Source organism: Mastomys coucha, unplaced genomic scaffold (genome assembly GCF_008632895.1).
Source record: "Mastomys coucha isolate ucsf_1 unplaced genomic scaffold, UCSF_Mcou_1 pScaffold15, whole genome shotgun sequence".
Taxonomy (NCBI): domain Eukaryota; kingdom Metazoa; phylum Chordata; class Mammalia; order Rodentia; family Muridae; genus Mastomys; species Mastomys coucha.
Window position 1 is genome coordinate 14,756,218 of NW_022196897.1, and position 14,853 is coordinate 14,771,070.

A 14,853-nucleotide genomic window follows, 5' to 3' on the forward strand; every position below is an offset into this window, starting at 1 on the left:
AAAAAAAAAAAAAAAACACACCAACCTCCTCCCCACTCCCCAAAAGAAGGTTTCATGGCTCTAGTTCCCAGGCCCCTCCAGCATATCAGAACACTTCATCTTGCATATGGTCATCCATTGTCCTAGAGTTTAGAATTTAGGTTGGGTTTCTATAATGGAGTGTCTGTCCTAACCACTAATATCTTTTACTCATGAAACACACAGGCTTAGTTCTCTCTGCATCCCTTCCTGTGCCAGCCAGACAACACACTGTGTATCTGACCAACCCAGGCCTGGGCTGCAGGATGAGGGCCTTGAGCCTTGATCCCCACCTCTCAGGAACCTGGAGACAGTGACAGGAAGGGCAAGAAGCTAAAGCTCAGGAAAAGAGCCTAAAAAAGAGGGACAGGGAAGCCAGCACCATGCAGCAGAGTCAAGGCTGGTCAGGTCACCTCTGGACACTGATCTTTACAGAGACAATTCAGGCTGTGCTCCCCAAAGGAAGGAGGCCATGCTTCTGAGGGACACAAAGCTTCCAAGAAGCAGAGGATACTAAGGACTAAGAAAGGAACTATACCTGCTACCTCAACCAAGAGGGGGCCCGCATCCCATGTTAGCACAGAGGTGGGGAAAGAAGATATTCTATAAGCCTACTCCACATGTTCAGAAAGATTCCATTACCTGGCCCCGGGCTAGCTGGATCTTTTCATGCAGCCGCTGTCGAAGGAAATCCAGGGCAAAGACAGAATCAGGTGCTGTGCCTTGGCTACCTACAGGGAACAGACCAAGCTGAAAGGAAGCTGCCCTCCCACCACTTCTCTTCTTCCCTACCTCCCTCAGGGCCAACTGTGGATTTACAGGTCACCATTAGCAAGTTCTACCCAAGCTCCGTTAAAACAGGTCACTAGCAACTGCATTATGAGATTGGTCTTGGCACCTGGTTGTCATGCAGCACAGGACAAAATCCTGCTAGCACTATCGAGCAGTGAGGACATTTGTGTCTGGGCCCATACCAGCCCTCACCATGCACATCCTGGAGCCACTCACCTTTAGGGGACCCCAGGGAGCTGGAGCTTGTCTCTTGTTTGGATACCATGGGTTTCTTGGCCCTAGAAGAGGTGGGAGACTTCTTGGCCAGGGGTTTAGTCTTCTGTTCCATAGCTTTCTGTTCCTGCTCCTGAGACTTCTTTTGTGTTTTCTTCCTTTTCTTTTTCGGAGGTCCAGCAGCTTCTGAGCCTTTTGTCCTGACAGCTGAAATGCAAAACAAGCAGAATCCCTTCTGACCAATTCAGTAAAGAACCAGGTAGCTAGGCTAGCACCACTGTCCAGAGCTCACAGCCACCCTGCCTGGGCAGCAGGTGGCCAGACATCTAGAATCCCTTAGGATTTGGGGGCTAAGGCACTAGAATTGCTGAAGAGTTTGATGCCAGGCTGGGCTACATAATGAGATCCTGTCTTCAAAGAGCAAAAATAATTTTTTTTTAAATCTAAAACATACCCACTTGACCTAGCAGTTATACACATGAGAAATAGAACACCAAATCTGACTTCAGGATGGTTGCCACCCTGTACTGCCCCATACTTTCTCCTCACTGCCCAAAACTCAACACTAGGCTCCTGGATAGCAATTTTCTCCTAAATAAAACCTGCCAGCAGGGTGTGGTGGAGCATGCCTTTAATTCCAGTACTCAGGAGACAAAGACAGGTGGATCTCAATGAGTTCAATGCCACAGTCTGGTCTACAAACAGTTCCAGGACAGCCAGGGCTACACAAAGAAACCATGTCGAAGGGAGGAAGGGAGGAAGGGAAAAAGAAAGGGAAGGGAAGAAGGAAATGAAAGGAAAAGAAAGAGTTGGAGGAGGGAGGGAGGGAGGGGAGGAAGGTAGAGGAAGGGGAAAATGGAAAGGAAAGGAAGGAAGCAAGTATGCCAGCCTTCCATCTTGGAGAGGCGCTCTTTTTCTCAGGAACCAAACACTAAGGCTTAGAAGTCCCTTAAAATGACCAGATTTACTAGGTCCCCTCTCCTCCAAGCATGTATAAGAAAGCTGAGCATCACTTAATCAAACAGAAGTACATGAAACAGTATCCTCCAACTTTGGAGCTGCCTGCAAGTTGTGCAGCGCACTTGAGGTTTCCAGCTGTTGTGACCCATCACCCATGCTGGGGTAGGCTTTGCTGATAAAGCTGTGTTTGAACCATCTCCACTCCCATAAGTCACCCCATAAAGCTCCATTCATTAACCACTCTGGACTCTTGTCTTTGGTTCTGCCAATGAGATTTCCTGGAAAGCTCTCTGCAGACTGATTGACTCCTTTGAATGTCTAGATTGGAATGTTGCAGGTCTGGAGACTAATTAATTTATCTCAGGTTAGCTTTAGTCCCATGAAGAACTCATTCCTTGCCCACTTCCATGTGACTAATAGATAATAAACCTTTTGGAATCTATTAACTTAGCAGACCAACCTAAAAATTAAGAATGTTATCAGCACCAGGCATGGTGAAGCATGCCTTTAATCCCAACACTCCACTCCAGAAGCAGAGGCGGGTGAATCTCTGTAAATTCAAGGCCAGCCTGGTCTATAGGGCTTCTAGGACAGTCAAAGCTACCCAGAGAAACCCTGTTTGGGGATGAGGGAATGTTATCAGCATCTCATCCTAAAAAAAAAAAAGCTTTCATTTTGCCATATCTGCCTGATACCCACACTAATGTATTTTAAACTTGCCCTGACTTTCTTTGTTCTGTAAAACTTCAACAAACTGCTTCAAGAAATATTTTCCCTTGGAAAATGGACCTTGGGGTGCCCTAAATCCACGTTTCTAGGCCATGATCACTCCGAATGGGCTCCAGAACAAGTTCTTTACTGTGTTTATATGCAGCTGTGGGCCTCTCTATGTCCTGGCTGAGCAGACGCTTGTTTGTGTCTTCCTACATGACATCATACCACAGGTCTCACACACATTAGGCAAGTGCTCTAACACTAAATCAGATTTCCAACCCTCCCTTTTCTTCTTGTAAAAATTTACTACATTTTAATCATGTGCATGTGTGTGTGGAGTACGGGTACCATAAATGAGGGTGTCTGTGGAGTAAAAAGGGGTGGATGCTGGGAACAATCTGGTCCTCTCCTAAGAGCTGTATATACACAGAACTATTGCACCATTTTTCCAGCTCCTTTTAGTGGTTTGGTTTTTTGTTTTGTTTTTGTTTTCTTTTTTTTAAAACACAGGATCTTAAGCCAGGCGGTGGTGGCACACCTGGGAGGCAGAAATAGGTGAATCTGAGTTCAAGACCAGCCTGGTCTACAGAGTGAGTTCCAGGACAGCCAGGGCTACATAGAGAAACCCTGTCTCAAAAACAAAACAAAAATAAAAAACAAAACAAACAAACAAAAAAGGTCTCAGCAGGCAATCCTGGCCATCTGGAATTCACAGTGATCTATCTTGCTTGTATACCAAGTGCTGGGGTTAAAGGCATGTGGCCCACAATTCCCCACCTCCCGCCCCCATGCCTCCCAGACTCGTTTACTTTTACAAGTGTTATTTGGAAGTATGTATGTCTGTGCATCAAGACCATCCCTGGTGCCACTGGGAGCCAGAAGAGAGTGTTAAGAGCCCCTAGAACTCCGAACTGTAGTAAGCTACCATGTAGGTGCTGGGAACCAAATCTGGGTCCTATGAAGGAGTAACAGTGGTTAAGGAGTGCTCTTTAACCACTGAGCCACATCTCCACCCGCTCCTTTCACTTCTGGAGAGTTTCCTGAAGTTGCTCACGCAGAGGTGAACACATGATGTAGCCCAGACAGGCCGGCGGGTCTTGACCTCGAGGTCCTTCTCCTCAGCCTCCCTACCAACCAGGCCCAGACGCAATTAACACTTCCAATGATGAGGAAATGTTAGCGTTTTAAACTAAACGGCCAAGAATGACGTGTGCGTTCTTTCAACACATGAAACACATTCACAGCAGACAAGAGCTGAAAAACACACGCGCCAGTAAGAAAACTCTTCACACTTCTAGTCGCGAGCCCGTTTTTCTTTCCGTTCGAGTCTGGTAATTTCCCAACTCCCTCCCACTCCACCAGGGCCCAGAGCTCAAGCCTTTGCTGTCCTCGCCAGTACCCATGCGCTCAAACTCCTATCCTTTGCGGAGGGTCCGGCCCCGACCCAGGACAGCGGCTTCCTTACTGACGGCGTCCACTCAAAGGCTGCGCCGGCCGGATGCCTTACCCCACTTGCTCCTCTGCCGCTCTGGGCCAGGCTGCGCGCAGATCTTCTTGGCTAAGTCCTGCAGATAGGCATCCTTGGCCAGGAGAGAAGCCATGTCTGCAACCAAGGCCGGCGCCAGAATCGGAGGCTCCCGCGGGCGAGCCCTGCCGGAAGCACCGTGTACGCAGGTACCACCGGTAGAGCGGCGTGACCCCGCCGGAAGTACCTCATGCGCAGGCGCAGCCCGGCTAACGCTATTAGCCCGGGAGCACCGGAAGCCACCCCCCCATAACAGCGTAATCTAAACTCCAGGTTAGCATGCCAGCCAGCCCCGGAAGTCACGGTGTAGAAACGCACGCAGCTGCTTCCCTTTCGGAGCTCAATTAGCCATGCCTGAGGGGCCGGCTAGTCCTCAATCTGGATGCGTTCCTCTGGAAAATGGAGCCTGTAACTTGAGAGGGCTGGGCTTCCGCCGAGCTCGAGGCCCTCAGAGCCTGGCAGACCTAGGGTACCATAGCTCTTTCCCTACAATTGGACTGAAGGTCAGAACCCTGCCTGCAGGGGATGATGCCCAGCACTCTACAGCCAGACCCGCCACACGGAGCAAAACACAATCAGGTATAAAAAGACGCGGGCGACAACTGGAGACATGAGTATGGCGCGGGTTCTAGATTACATGCGGTAGCAATGAATCTCAATGGTGATGGTATCGGGCCCTTAGGAACGAGAAACTACTTGCACAAGGCATTGAAGTTACTTAGGAGGAAATGAAGGGAAAGGCAAGCCCCAAGAAGAGCCTGTACGGTAGTCTTTTTTGGGTGTGTCCCAGCAACTCACAAGTTAATGCTCACGAAAAAAGGGAATACACAAGTTACACTACTCATGACTCTTGAGTTTCAAGAAATCTGAATCCCCAGCAGTATCTCCAGGGAGCTGTGGCCCTGGCCACACACGCAGGAGAAAGACAATGGTGCCCTTTAAATGAGAAGTTTCGCCTTTAAATATGAAGGACAGAACTGACCAAACAATAAAACACTGTCTTTCACTAAAGGTTTTGGAATCCCTTCAGAACTGTTGCTTTTAGTGTTTTCTCCAACTCTTCCCATCCTGTGGCTAAGCTTTCTCCATGGCTCTTACAAGCTCTTCCAACAGTTGACACTGCTTTGACATCACTCTGGTGGAAAACTCCCCCCTGGGGCAGTGACTTGCCTCTGGCTACACAAGAGTGCTATGCTCTGTTTGGCTATTGTAGGTGCTGGGCCTCCTGGTGACCAGCTCATGTTCCTTATAGACCCAGGACTACTACTACCATGGATGATGCATGCCGATGGTAGTTAGGAGTTACAGGCTGAAAACACACACCTGCCCCAGAACCACGGTTTCTGCATGTCAGCGGTGAGCCTGGTACTGAGAGGCAAATGGGATCTGAATCCCCAGTTGTTTCTGGGAACTTCACTTCCAAGCAAGACACCTCACCCTTTCCAAGCCCATGGCCAGTCAGCCCCTCTAAGATGCAGGCATGATAGTTCTAAGTTAGGATGGCAAAAATAGGTGGCGTCAAAGGTACAGGTGCTGCAGCCATACAGCTTGCAGTACTAGCGGATGCTTCATTCATTCAATGTATGTCAAGGACTTACTAGGTGCTAGGAGCCCAAAGCTATACAAGGAGGAGAGGCTGTTACTCGAGGAACCCAAGAAATCTTAGACTGGTCAGGAAAGAAAGACAACCACACAGAAAGCTGATGTTTTATTCAACGGTTTCATCACAAAAGTAGCAGACAGAAATGGTGGGAGAATGCAGGAAGACACCCTGGCTAGCTGCCTCTCACACAATCTTGCTTGGACTGTCCGCTGTGGCACAGACATTTATGCTCCAGACACCAGGCAGTAGACAGGGCTCTATATAGAACCTGAACCTAAGGGTGGGTGACTGGACTAGACTAAGGGCCACTGAATACCTCACAATTCTAAACAAGCTGAGGCTGTCTTCCTATCACCAGCCACCCTCCCTATTCAAGGTCTTCAATGGGACAATCTTCCCCCTGGCAATCAGGAAGGTAGCTACCTGCCTGTAAATAATGAACGGCAATCCCCAACTATCACAGGGCCTGGCCCTGGCCTGGCCAGGTTCCTGAGGCTACAGTGACTCCTGATCCCAAAGTCCCCAAGGGAGCTAAGACTGAAAAAAGATAGGCTGTGGTGGGTATCCACAGCACTTCCTTTCTGATAAACTAGGGCCCTAGGAAAGGCTACCCTGCCATGGTACCCCAGGAGGCTCAGGTGTGTTCTGTAGGGCCAGGACCACCACCATGGGAGTGGACAGGGGCTGCAGACTGCACGGGACCAGCACCGGTCTCCGGGGACGCCAGCAGAGGGGCTGAGAGGCCATCAGCAGAATCTGTGTCGAGGTCCAGCCTCCAGTAAGCTTCACACAGAGGCAGGTCATTAGCTTCGCAGAGACTTGAGCTTTGCCACCACAAGAAACCCCAAGGAGTGACAGGAGCAGGCAGAGGAAAGCCAGGGAGGGGAAAGCAAGACAGATGCAGAGTTAAGAAATGAACACCACCTGACTACCTCCCCTTCTTCTGTGCTGGCCACTCTGCTAAGCAGTTCTGGCTACTCTTGCATCCAAAGAAAGGTGGCATCAACATGGCATGTGACTTAGGCAAGCTCTCCCCATTGGCCACATGTCCTTCCTGACACACGGGACTCTCCTTGTTCCTATCCATCTCCTCCTGCTACCCACCCCTTACCAGTAGGGTAGTGATAAGACTTTACAAAGAGTTCCTGGTGGCAGACCTGTTTCCATCGTACAGGGTCCTGGCCTAACTGGGTAACAGTCAGTAACACAGGTCTGGGCATTTCTCTATATACCACTATTCTAGCTCTATAGTTCCAAGCCCCAAGCTTTATGCATTCCATCTCCTTACATTACACAGGGAAAGCCAGAGATAGGAAGAGGCAAGCACTGTGCCTCAATGGTCATGGCAGTGGTTACCTGAAGCATATCTTTTTCCACAGCAGTCTAACATGCACAAGGCCCTGGCTTTCTCCCATGCCTGCCCCAGCAGTCTCTCTCAGAACTACCCAAGACAAAAGGAGTAGCATCTCCAGGAGAGTGGAGGAAGGCAAAGCCAGAAAGAGCAAGCAGTTAGTATACAGGCAAGAATAGCCGTGCACAGGGGAAGCTGGGCAGCTGGTGCTGTTGTGGGCATGAGGCTGATAAGGGCAAATAAAACCTACTGCCTCACCTACAGAAGAGCTCTGCCATTTAAGGAAATTCATAGGCAGAGAAGCAGCTGCCTTACTATGAGGAATATGAGAGAAGTGATTGCCCAAAGAGGACACAGGTCATCCCAGAAATGTATGCATTGTTAACCCGGAGCTCTGGGTTCCTATCTGAGCAGTTTATCCCCTCAACCTCTATAGCAGAACTGAGTCATTGTCCCAATACTGATCCATCCAAGTACACTTGAAGCAGTAGCTGTCTACAAGGTAGTGACAGGAAGATGTGAAGGACTTCACCCTGGGTATTGTGAATACCCCAGTTAGGCCTTATACCCCTGGGTGGGTATAAGTCTCTGCCATTTTGGGGTATAGATGTTCCCATTTTTCTGCTAAGCTGATGAACATTGGGACCAAAGGTAACCCCAGAACTCTCTGGAGAACTTCAGAACTACTGAAGCTAGGCAGTGACACTAAGTCTTAAGATGGGAACAAGCCGTAGAGCACACACCACTGCAGCACTGGACACCTTAGCTCCGACTGTAGCATCTGTGCAGAAGCAGCAAAACTAGCACCAGGGGGAAGACGGGCTTTCCTAGGGCAGGGCGCTGTGGAACAGAGCCTCAACTGCAAGCTAATGGGGTGGGGCAAGGCCTCCATTCTTCTGCCTGGTTCCTACACATTTTACACTAGACTCTTGATTTCTCAAGGCCTCTCTGGATCAGAAAGTTTCAGATTTCAACATTCTAAGTAGCCCTGTAGAGAGCTAGGTAACAGACCCTACCTGCTGCTATCCTCTTGAGATTAGCATAGGTCTGACACCAGGAGGGTCCAAGCTGCCCAAAATCAGGACATCCAAGTATCCCGGGCTTGAGTTCCTTACTCCTCCTCCCCACTGTTCCCTAACTCTACACTGTGAGTTTGATGATATTCACATGGAACTGAATCTCTAAGCAAGCAGTAGGCAGGGGTGGCAGAAAGTGGATATCGTTAGAGAACTGGAAGACCACAAGGAGCCAATCCAGCCTTGACTGAAACGTCTAGACAGACAAGAGATTTAAAGCAGTAAGTCAGAGACTGTGCTGCCCTGGAGGGCTTCCTCGCTCCCTGGGCAAATACCCTTTTCTGGCCACAGTCGCTGACACACAACCAAGTCCTGTGTTTTCATCCCTCTTCATTGAGGGGAAGGCCTGGGCCCCACGTTGGTGGCTGGCTGTGACCGTCCGTCCCTCAAACAATCTAGTCAGAGGCTCTGTTGTCAAGGAGAACTTGGGAAAACACACAGCCACTGCAGGCCCTAGCTGGTCTGGGCAGGCAGCAGGCACCACCTGCATGGGAGTCCGGCCCTATTTGTACCTGGAAGAGTAGTACTCCTCCTCCAGCTCATACAGGTCAATGGAGACCTCATCCCGCAGGGTGATGAGCTTGCGATCACACTCTTCCTGCAGGGCTCGAAGCTGCTGGTTACGCTGGTCAATGGCTTCATTCACAGATGGGAAGTCATTGAGGATCAGAAACTGCTTGAGATCAGATACCAGCTTCATCAGGGACTCACCAGCTCGGACCTGCACCATCATAATCAGGGTGAAATATGAAAGGGGGCAGAGACAGTGGCCCTGCTCTGTGTAATTGCTGCTGGGTCAGCAGTGTGAACTGCAAGTCTGGTTTATGTTCTGCAAAGAAAAATACTGCCCTGTGCAGAGCCATCTGCGAGGCCAGAGGCACAGCCAGGGAGGCAAGATCAGCACCCTCCATGACCAAGTGGGCTAAGTTTGCTCACTTCAAGGAGTTTTCCTTCCCCGGCCACACCACTCACACCACGTACACATCCTGCGCATTCCACTCAGGGCCAACAGAGAGCCCAGACTTTCCTCCTGACTCAGTCTTTCCCAGATATGACACAACTGCAAGTTGGGCAGTCACAGGCAGCTGTGCCCCACACAACTGCTCATACCCACTGCACAGACACTGGCCTACAGGGCTTTCCCTGCTAGATCAAGAGGGGCTCACATTTCACACATGACTCACTCAGTCTTGCCTTTCCATTCACAACCAGCCTTGGGAAGCCTTCATGCCAGCAGGAATAGCTGCCTTCCTTCCACCATCAACACAGAATGGACAAGGCCATCTGTCTATTTAGCCCTCCTCCCAGTGCCCACAAGGGGCAACCACCTAAGACATGCTCTGCCCACCCCACTGTTCCCTTGTTTTCCTCTGCTACTCTAGACTCCACCTACAACCCCTCCATGGGTGTCTTCTGTCCCAAGCACTCACAATGTTGGCTGCTCGAACGTGCATCTCGTAATTGTCCTGTTCGCCCTGAGTAGCTCTCGACACTTGTGTCTCATCCTCAATCTGAGGGCGAATAAGAAAGCCTAGAATCAACACAGGTAGTAGCCACCTGGCTTAGTCTGGCTCCCAGGAACCCAAGAGCTAACAGCCAACACCGCCGCCACCCTTCATGCCATTACCACAGCCTGTCAAGCCTTCCTGCAGACCCAGAACGCTACTTCCTATCTAATGGCTCCAACCCCTTCTTGTTCTCTGGGTGATAATAAATGACTGCATGTCAAAAGAACACTGCCTGGTCTTTGTGACAGTTTACAAGAAAAAAAATGTTCAATAAAGGGCTAGAAAGATGGCACATCCAGTTCAATTCCCAGCAACCACAAGATGGCTCACAACCAACTGCAATAGGATCTGATGCCCTCCCTCATCTGTCTGATGTTCTCTTCTGTCTTTCAGGTATCCGTGCAAATACAGTGCTCATATACATAAATAAATAAATCTTTAAAAAATGTATATGTGTACACTGTTGCTGTCTTCAGACATACCAACAGAGGACACCAGATCCCATTACAGATGATTGTGAGCCCCTATGTGGTTGCTGGGAATTGAATTCAGGACCTCTGGAAGAGCAGCCAGTGCTCTTAACTGCTGAGCTATTTCTCCAGCCCCTAAATAAATAAATCCTAAAAGAAAAAGAAAGAGCCGGGTGGTGGCACACGCCTTTAATCCAGCACTTGGGAGGCAGAGGCAGGCGGATTTCTGAGTTCAAGGCCAGCCTGGTCTACAGAGTGAGTACCAGGACAGCCAGGACTACACAGAGAAACCCTGTTTCAAAAACAAAAAAACAAAAAAACAAAAAGAAAGAAAGAGAAGATGGTCAATAAAGGATTAAAAAGACAAACTTTTTGATCTTTTTTTTTGGGAGGGGGTGTTGAGACAGGGTTTCTCTGTGTAGCCTTGGAACTCACTCATAGACCAGGCTGGCCTCGAACTCAGAAATCCACCTGCCTCTGCCTCCCAAGTGCTGGGATTAAAGGCGTGTGTCACCACTGCCCGGCAAACTTTTTGATCTTTAAGGCAGAATCTTGTAGTTGAGGATGAACTATGTAGTTGAGGATGGCCCTGAACCTGATCCTGTGCCTCCACTTTCTTGGCATTAAAGGGCTGTGCAAACATCCAATTTGTTCAGTGCTAGGGAACACAGGGTTTTGTGACTGCTAGACAATCAAGCACTTTACCATGTCAACAACATCCCCAGCCAGAAGGTGGCTTTTCAAGTGATCCCTCCTGGGCAGGCATCATGTGGAGCAGCTGACTGAGCAAGGTTTCCTCACAAAGCCTGAACTGCTGCTGTTCTTAGCTTACAGGTGGCCCAGCTAGAGCCCAGCACAGACCTCAGTGGGCTTGAGGCTTCTCAGAAATTATTTAAACTGAACAGCACTTCTCAACCTGTGGGTTGCCTTTCAAAGGGGCCACCTAAAACCATCGGAAAACACTGATATTTACATTACGATTCATAAGAGTATCAACTGTTATGAAATAGAAACAAAATAATTGTATGGCTGGAGGTCACCACATGAAGAACTGTATTAAAGGGTTAAACTCACAGTCATCCCAAGAATCTACGGCATGGGTAAAACTCAGCCCAGGTGGCTAGTGCCCAGTAACTAACTAATGTAGAGCCCTGGCAAACGGGCCAGAGGTCTCTTCTCTGTTCTACCCGCCCTTGTCACTATTCGGCTCTTCTATTTACCTGCTGTCCCATTACTTAGAACGCCTCATCGCTCCCACCTGCACCGGTCAGGTAAGTCACATTCCCTCTGCTATCCCCTCCCCTGTACGAGAGTCTAGACCTACGTATGTACCCAGGCCCCAGGAAAACCAGTTCCTGCCTTCTCCCACGGCTTCCGAACAGCTACCACGCACCTTGGCGGTCTTGATGATCTCGGTGAAGTTGTCCATGATGGACTTGATGTCGTCTTTGAGCCGCTTGTTGTATGACTGCAGCAGCGTCTCCTTGCTCTGGGGCAGGGCTCTCTGCTGGGCCATGGCGGGCCCTGGGTGAGAGTCACAGTCCGGTCCGACCTGAACCGAACACGCAAGGGTGAGTCCGGGAGTTTCCGCTACCACAGCTCCGTCCACGAATACACGCCCGGCAGCAGGCTCTTACCGCGGAGGAACATACACTCCTTCACACGGCTTTCGCTCACTGCAGGCGCCTCCCGCCGGCTCGCAGAGCCTGTCGGAACTGTGCCTTGTCCAGCCCGCCTGCACGAACCAGCCGCCGCGGCCCGACACGCCCCCGCTCAGGCTCCGCCCCCTCCGGAAGAGTCCGAAATGGGTCCTTGTCACTTTAAATCCGAAATCCCGCGCAGGCACCTACTCTCGCGAGATCTGTGACCGCTTACTTATCACCCACAATTCCCTCTCCTTTCTCTCTCCACCAGCCGAGCAAGATGGTGAGTGGTAGTGGGCCCTCGCACTATCCGCCTCCATCCGCCACCCGCCATCTCATGGCGGCGTTCTCGGTCGCCCCTGTCACTTCGGGGTCCCTCGCGGGAAGGGAGCGGTAGCGAGCGGCGCACAGGGAATGAATCCGCTGCCCGATGGGACGGCGGAAGGTGTAGCCTCACCGGGTTTCTCTTTGCTGTACAGCCCAAAGGAAAGAAGGCGAAGGGGAAGAAGGTGGCCCCGGCCCCCGCCGTCGTCAAGAAACAGGAGGCCAAGAAAGTGGTCAATCCTTTGTTTGAGAAGAGGCCCAAGAACTTCGGCATTGGTAAGAAGGCGTCAGCGGGTCTTGCCGAGGACTAGGCGCCGGTTTCAGGGACGTTGAGTCCAGCCTTTAGGGGGGTTGACCGTCGTGGAAACCGGACGCCTTTGCTAAGCAGACGCAGGCGGTGTGCCTTGGAGGGCCACCCTGGCACTAAGACAGCCGCTGCGCTGTGGATGCTTCGGCTGTTGTGTTAGAAGGGGAAATTGTGCTCGTGTGCAGATGATGTGAAAGAATATTTGCTATCCGAAAAATGGTGATGACGCTTGAACCACCAAGATCGCTGATGCACCGACACCCTCCTGAGTGCCTCAGGTGCGGGCTGGCACGGTGGAGATGCCTCGGTTGCAGTGTCCCCTTTTACTTCCAGGGCAGGACATCCAGCCCAAAAGAGATCTAACACGCTTCGTCAAATGGCCTCGCTACATCAGGCTGCAGCGGCAAAGAGCCATCCTCTATAAGCGTCTCAAAGTACCTCCTGCCATTAACCAGTTCACCCAGGCCCTGGACAGGCAAACAGGTGAGGTTCTGGGGCACAGAGCCAGCTTAGAGTTTCCAGAGCTTGAAACTGGTCATGAGCTTGCCCTTACTGCAGTACATGGCAACGTTAAAACTGCTGTAGAGAGATATAGGTGGCAGGGAGGGGCAGAAGGGGGTCCCCAGTCAATGGGGGAGTTTTCTTGGGGAATCAGGGTCTCTGGTTGTGGAGCTCAATTTGTAGACCTAGGGGGGGCTTTGAGATTGCTGCCTCTGTCTCCCGGGTGCTGGGATTAATGGCAAGTGCCACTGCTGTACAGTTAGGAGGCCATACGCATAACTTTTCAATGCCAGGTTAAGTAACAAGTTAGAATTGGGCCTGAGCGTGAGATTGCTTGCCAAATAGCCCCAGCACAGGAAGCTGGCTAACCTGTGCTACATAACAGACTTTAAAAGAATTCAAGCTTAGAGTGTGGTTGGATTATTTTCCAGCAACTCAGCTGCTTAAGCTTGCCAACAAGTACAGGCCAGAGACAAAGCAAGATAAGAAGCAAAGGCTACTGGCCCGTGCTGAGAAGAAAGCTGCTGGCAAAGGGGACGTCCCAACTAAGAGACCACCGGTCCTCCGAGCAGGTCAGTGCCTCCCCGTACCCCAGGAAAGAGAGGACGATAAAGGCAGGCTGTGCAATGATGTGTGAATTTCTTCACCTGAAATTAATGTGAAGAGTAAATCGAGCTTTTTAACCCTGAGTAGCAGCTTAGTGGAGCTGCTTTTTTGTGACTGTAGCAGCTCCAGCACTCAGGCAAAGTGGTTGTGTTGTATGTTCCAGGAGTCAATACAGTTACCACCTTGGTGGAAAATAAGAAGGCTCAACTGGTGGTGATTGCCCATGATGTAGACCCCATTGAGGTAGGTGTTGCTTCTGGAAGGGTGGGATCACTTTTGCTAGGTTTGAAGAACTGGGATCAGATTTGTGTGGCTCTTGCAGTGATGTGACTCTTTGACTGAAGTGACCTTGAAGTGTAAATTACTGAGCTTTTTAACCCTGAGCAGTTGCCACCCTATCTGTGCAGCTAGCTATTGCTTCGGCCAAAACAACCTACAGCTCATGTTTGCTTCTAGCTGGTGGTTTTCCTGCCTGCCCTGTGTCGAAAGATGGGGGTGCCCTACTGCATCATCAAGGGAAAGGCTAGGCTGGGGCGCCTGGTCCGCAGGAAGACATGCACCACTGTTGCCTTCACACAGGTTAACTCGTGAGTATTCAGGCTTGTCTCTAAACTTCCCTTGTGTACCCACGACTTACCCTCCCAGCTTTGGGACCATTTGCCAATGATGGTTAAGAATTTCTTCACCTGAATCAACTGTGTGGTCATGCTGTTGTCTGAGGCAAAAGAAAAAAAAAGTAGGGAGGGGCTTGCTCCTGCTTCCGAAACAGTAACAAGACCTCATTACCTTCCCAGGGAAGACAAGGGTGCTCTGGCTAAGCTGGTGGAAGCTATTAGGACCAATTATAATGACAGATACGATGAGGTGAGCAGCTCTCTACAGGCCATGGGCTTGATTTTGATTGCTTCCTTAACTGTGCAGTTTGGGTACCCACTTGGAACCACTGTATATAAAATACTGCATTAGAGGGCAAGGTGTCAAGCTAATGTCTACTGCTTCTGTCGTTTCAGATCCGTCGCCACTGGGGAGGCAATGTCCTGGGTCCTAAGTCTGTGGCTCGAATTGCCAAGCTGGAAAAGGCAAAGGCTAAAGAACTGGCCACTAAATTGGGTTAAATGTACACTAATTTTTCTGTACATAAATATAATTACAAAGTTATCTTCCATGCCTTTGGTTATTTGGGTTGGTGCAAGTGTGTGCTCAGATTACTGCTGTCCCCTATAAAGTGTTTTGAGACCAAGC

General features: G+C 50.2%; 3 protein-coding genes and 4 non-coding genes across 8 annotated transcripts in view; 5 read left to right on the forward strand and 2 right to left on the reverse strand.

Moving 5' to 3' along the window:
- The window catches only part of Surf6 (surfeit 6), a 43,486-nt gene extending 39,066 nt beyond the window's left edge, over nt 1–4,420 (reverse strand). The window contains exons 1-3 of the mRNA XM_031373184.1: nt 4,205–4,420; nt 1,027–1,230; nt 661–749 (exon numbers count right to left, since the gene is read on the reverse strand). Coding sequence (XP_031229044.1) covers nt 661–749; nt 1,027–1,230; nt 4,205–4,298 — 387 coding nt within the window. The 5' untranslated portion in view covers nt 4,299–4,420. The remainder of the gene's footprint in view (nt 1–660; nt 750–1,026; nt 1,231–4,204) is intronic.
- A 1,497-nt stretch (nt 4,421–5,917) lies between these two features.
- Med22 (mediator complex subunit 22) lies at nt 5,918–12,031 on the reverse strand. 2 transcript variants are annotated; one of them, XM_031369472.1, is made up of 5 exons: nt 11,868–12,031; nt 11,624–11,782; nt 9,683–9,763; nt 8,765–8,973; nt 5,918–6,649 (listed from the first exon to the last, which is right to left on the reverse strand). In XM_031369472.1, exons 2-5 carry the CDS (start codon nt 11,744–11,746, stop codon nt 6,460–6,462), a joined length of 603 nt encoding a protein of 200 aa, XP_031225332.1. In that variant the 5' UTR covers nt 11,747–11,782; nt 11,868–12,031; the 3' UTR covers nt 5,918–6,459. The 2 variants fall into 2 exon arrangements, with proteins under 2 accessions (XP_031225332.1, XP_031225331.1); XM_031369471.1 differs by having other exon boundaries at nt 11,624–12,027.
- A 16-nt stretch (nt 12,032–12,047) lies between these two features.
- Nucleotides 12,048–14,847, forward strand: Rpl7a (ribosomal protein L7a). The gene is made up of 7 exons (XM_031369469.1): nt 12,048–12,156; nt 12,353–12,473; nt 12,838–12,987; nt 13,437–13,577; nt 13,775–13,854; nt 14,068–14,475; nt 14,622–14,847. Exons 1-6 carry the CDS (start codon nt 12,154–12,156, stop codon nt 14,200–14,202), a joined length of 630 nt encoding a protein of 209 aa, XP_031225329.1. The 5' UTR covers nt 12,048–12,153; the 3' UTR covers nt 14,203–14,475; nt 14,622–14,847.
- On the forward strand, nt 12,685–12,758 carry LOC116092703. The gene has a single exon (XR_004119429.1). It is a non-coding gene; the product is annotated as a small nucleolar RNA SNORD24 (small nucleolar RNA).
- LOC116092692 lies at nt 13,627–13,699 on the forward strand. Its single transcript, XR_004119420.1, has one exon. It is a non-coding gene; the product is annotated as a small nucleolar RNA SNORD36 (small nucleolar RNA).
- LOC116092693 lies at nt 13,928–13,999 on the forward strand. The gene has a single exon (XR_004119421.1). It is a non-coding gene; the product is annotated as a small nucleolar RNA SNORD36 (small nucleolar RNA).
- On the forward strand, nt 14,269–14,336 carry LOC116092695. The gene has a single exon (XR_004119422.1). It is a non-coding gene; the product is annotated as a small nucleolar RNA SNORD36 (small nucleolar RNA).
- Nucleotides 14,848–14,853: the final 6 nt, after the last annotated feature.

What these genes read in the sequence shown, in the direction of transcription:
- Med22 (XM_031369472.1), bottom strand. Translation starts at nt 11,746, where the DNA reads ATGGCCCAGCAGAGAGCCCTGCCCCAGAGCAAGGAGACGCTGCTGCAG. An exon ending in AGATCATCAAGACCGCCAAG is followed by an intron (nt 9,764 to 11,623) that starts GTGCGTGGTAGC and finishes ATTCGCCCTCAG; the next exon opens with ATTGAGGATGAGACACAAGT. An exon ending in ACGTTCGAGCAGCCAACATT is followed by an intron (nt 8,974 to 9,682) that starts GTGAGTGCTTGG and finishes ATGATGGTGCAG; the next exon opens with GTCCGAGCTGGTGAGTCCCT.
- Rpl7a (XM_031369469.1), top strand. An exon ending in GGCCCTGGACAGGCAAACAG is followed by an intron (nt 12,988 to 13,436) that starts GTGAGGTTCTGG and finishes ATTATTTTCCAG; the next exon opens with CAACTCAGCTGCTTAAGCTT. An exon ending in ACCACCGGTCCTCCGAGCAG is followed by an intron (nt 13,578 to 13,774) that starts GTCAGTGCCTCC and finishes TGTATGTTCCAG; the next exon opens with GAGTCAATACAGTTACCACC.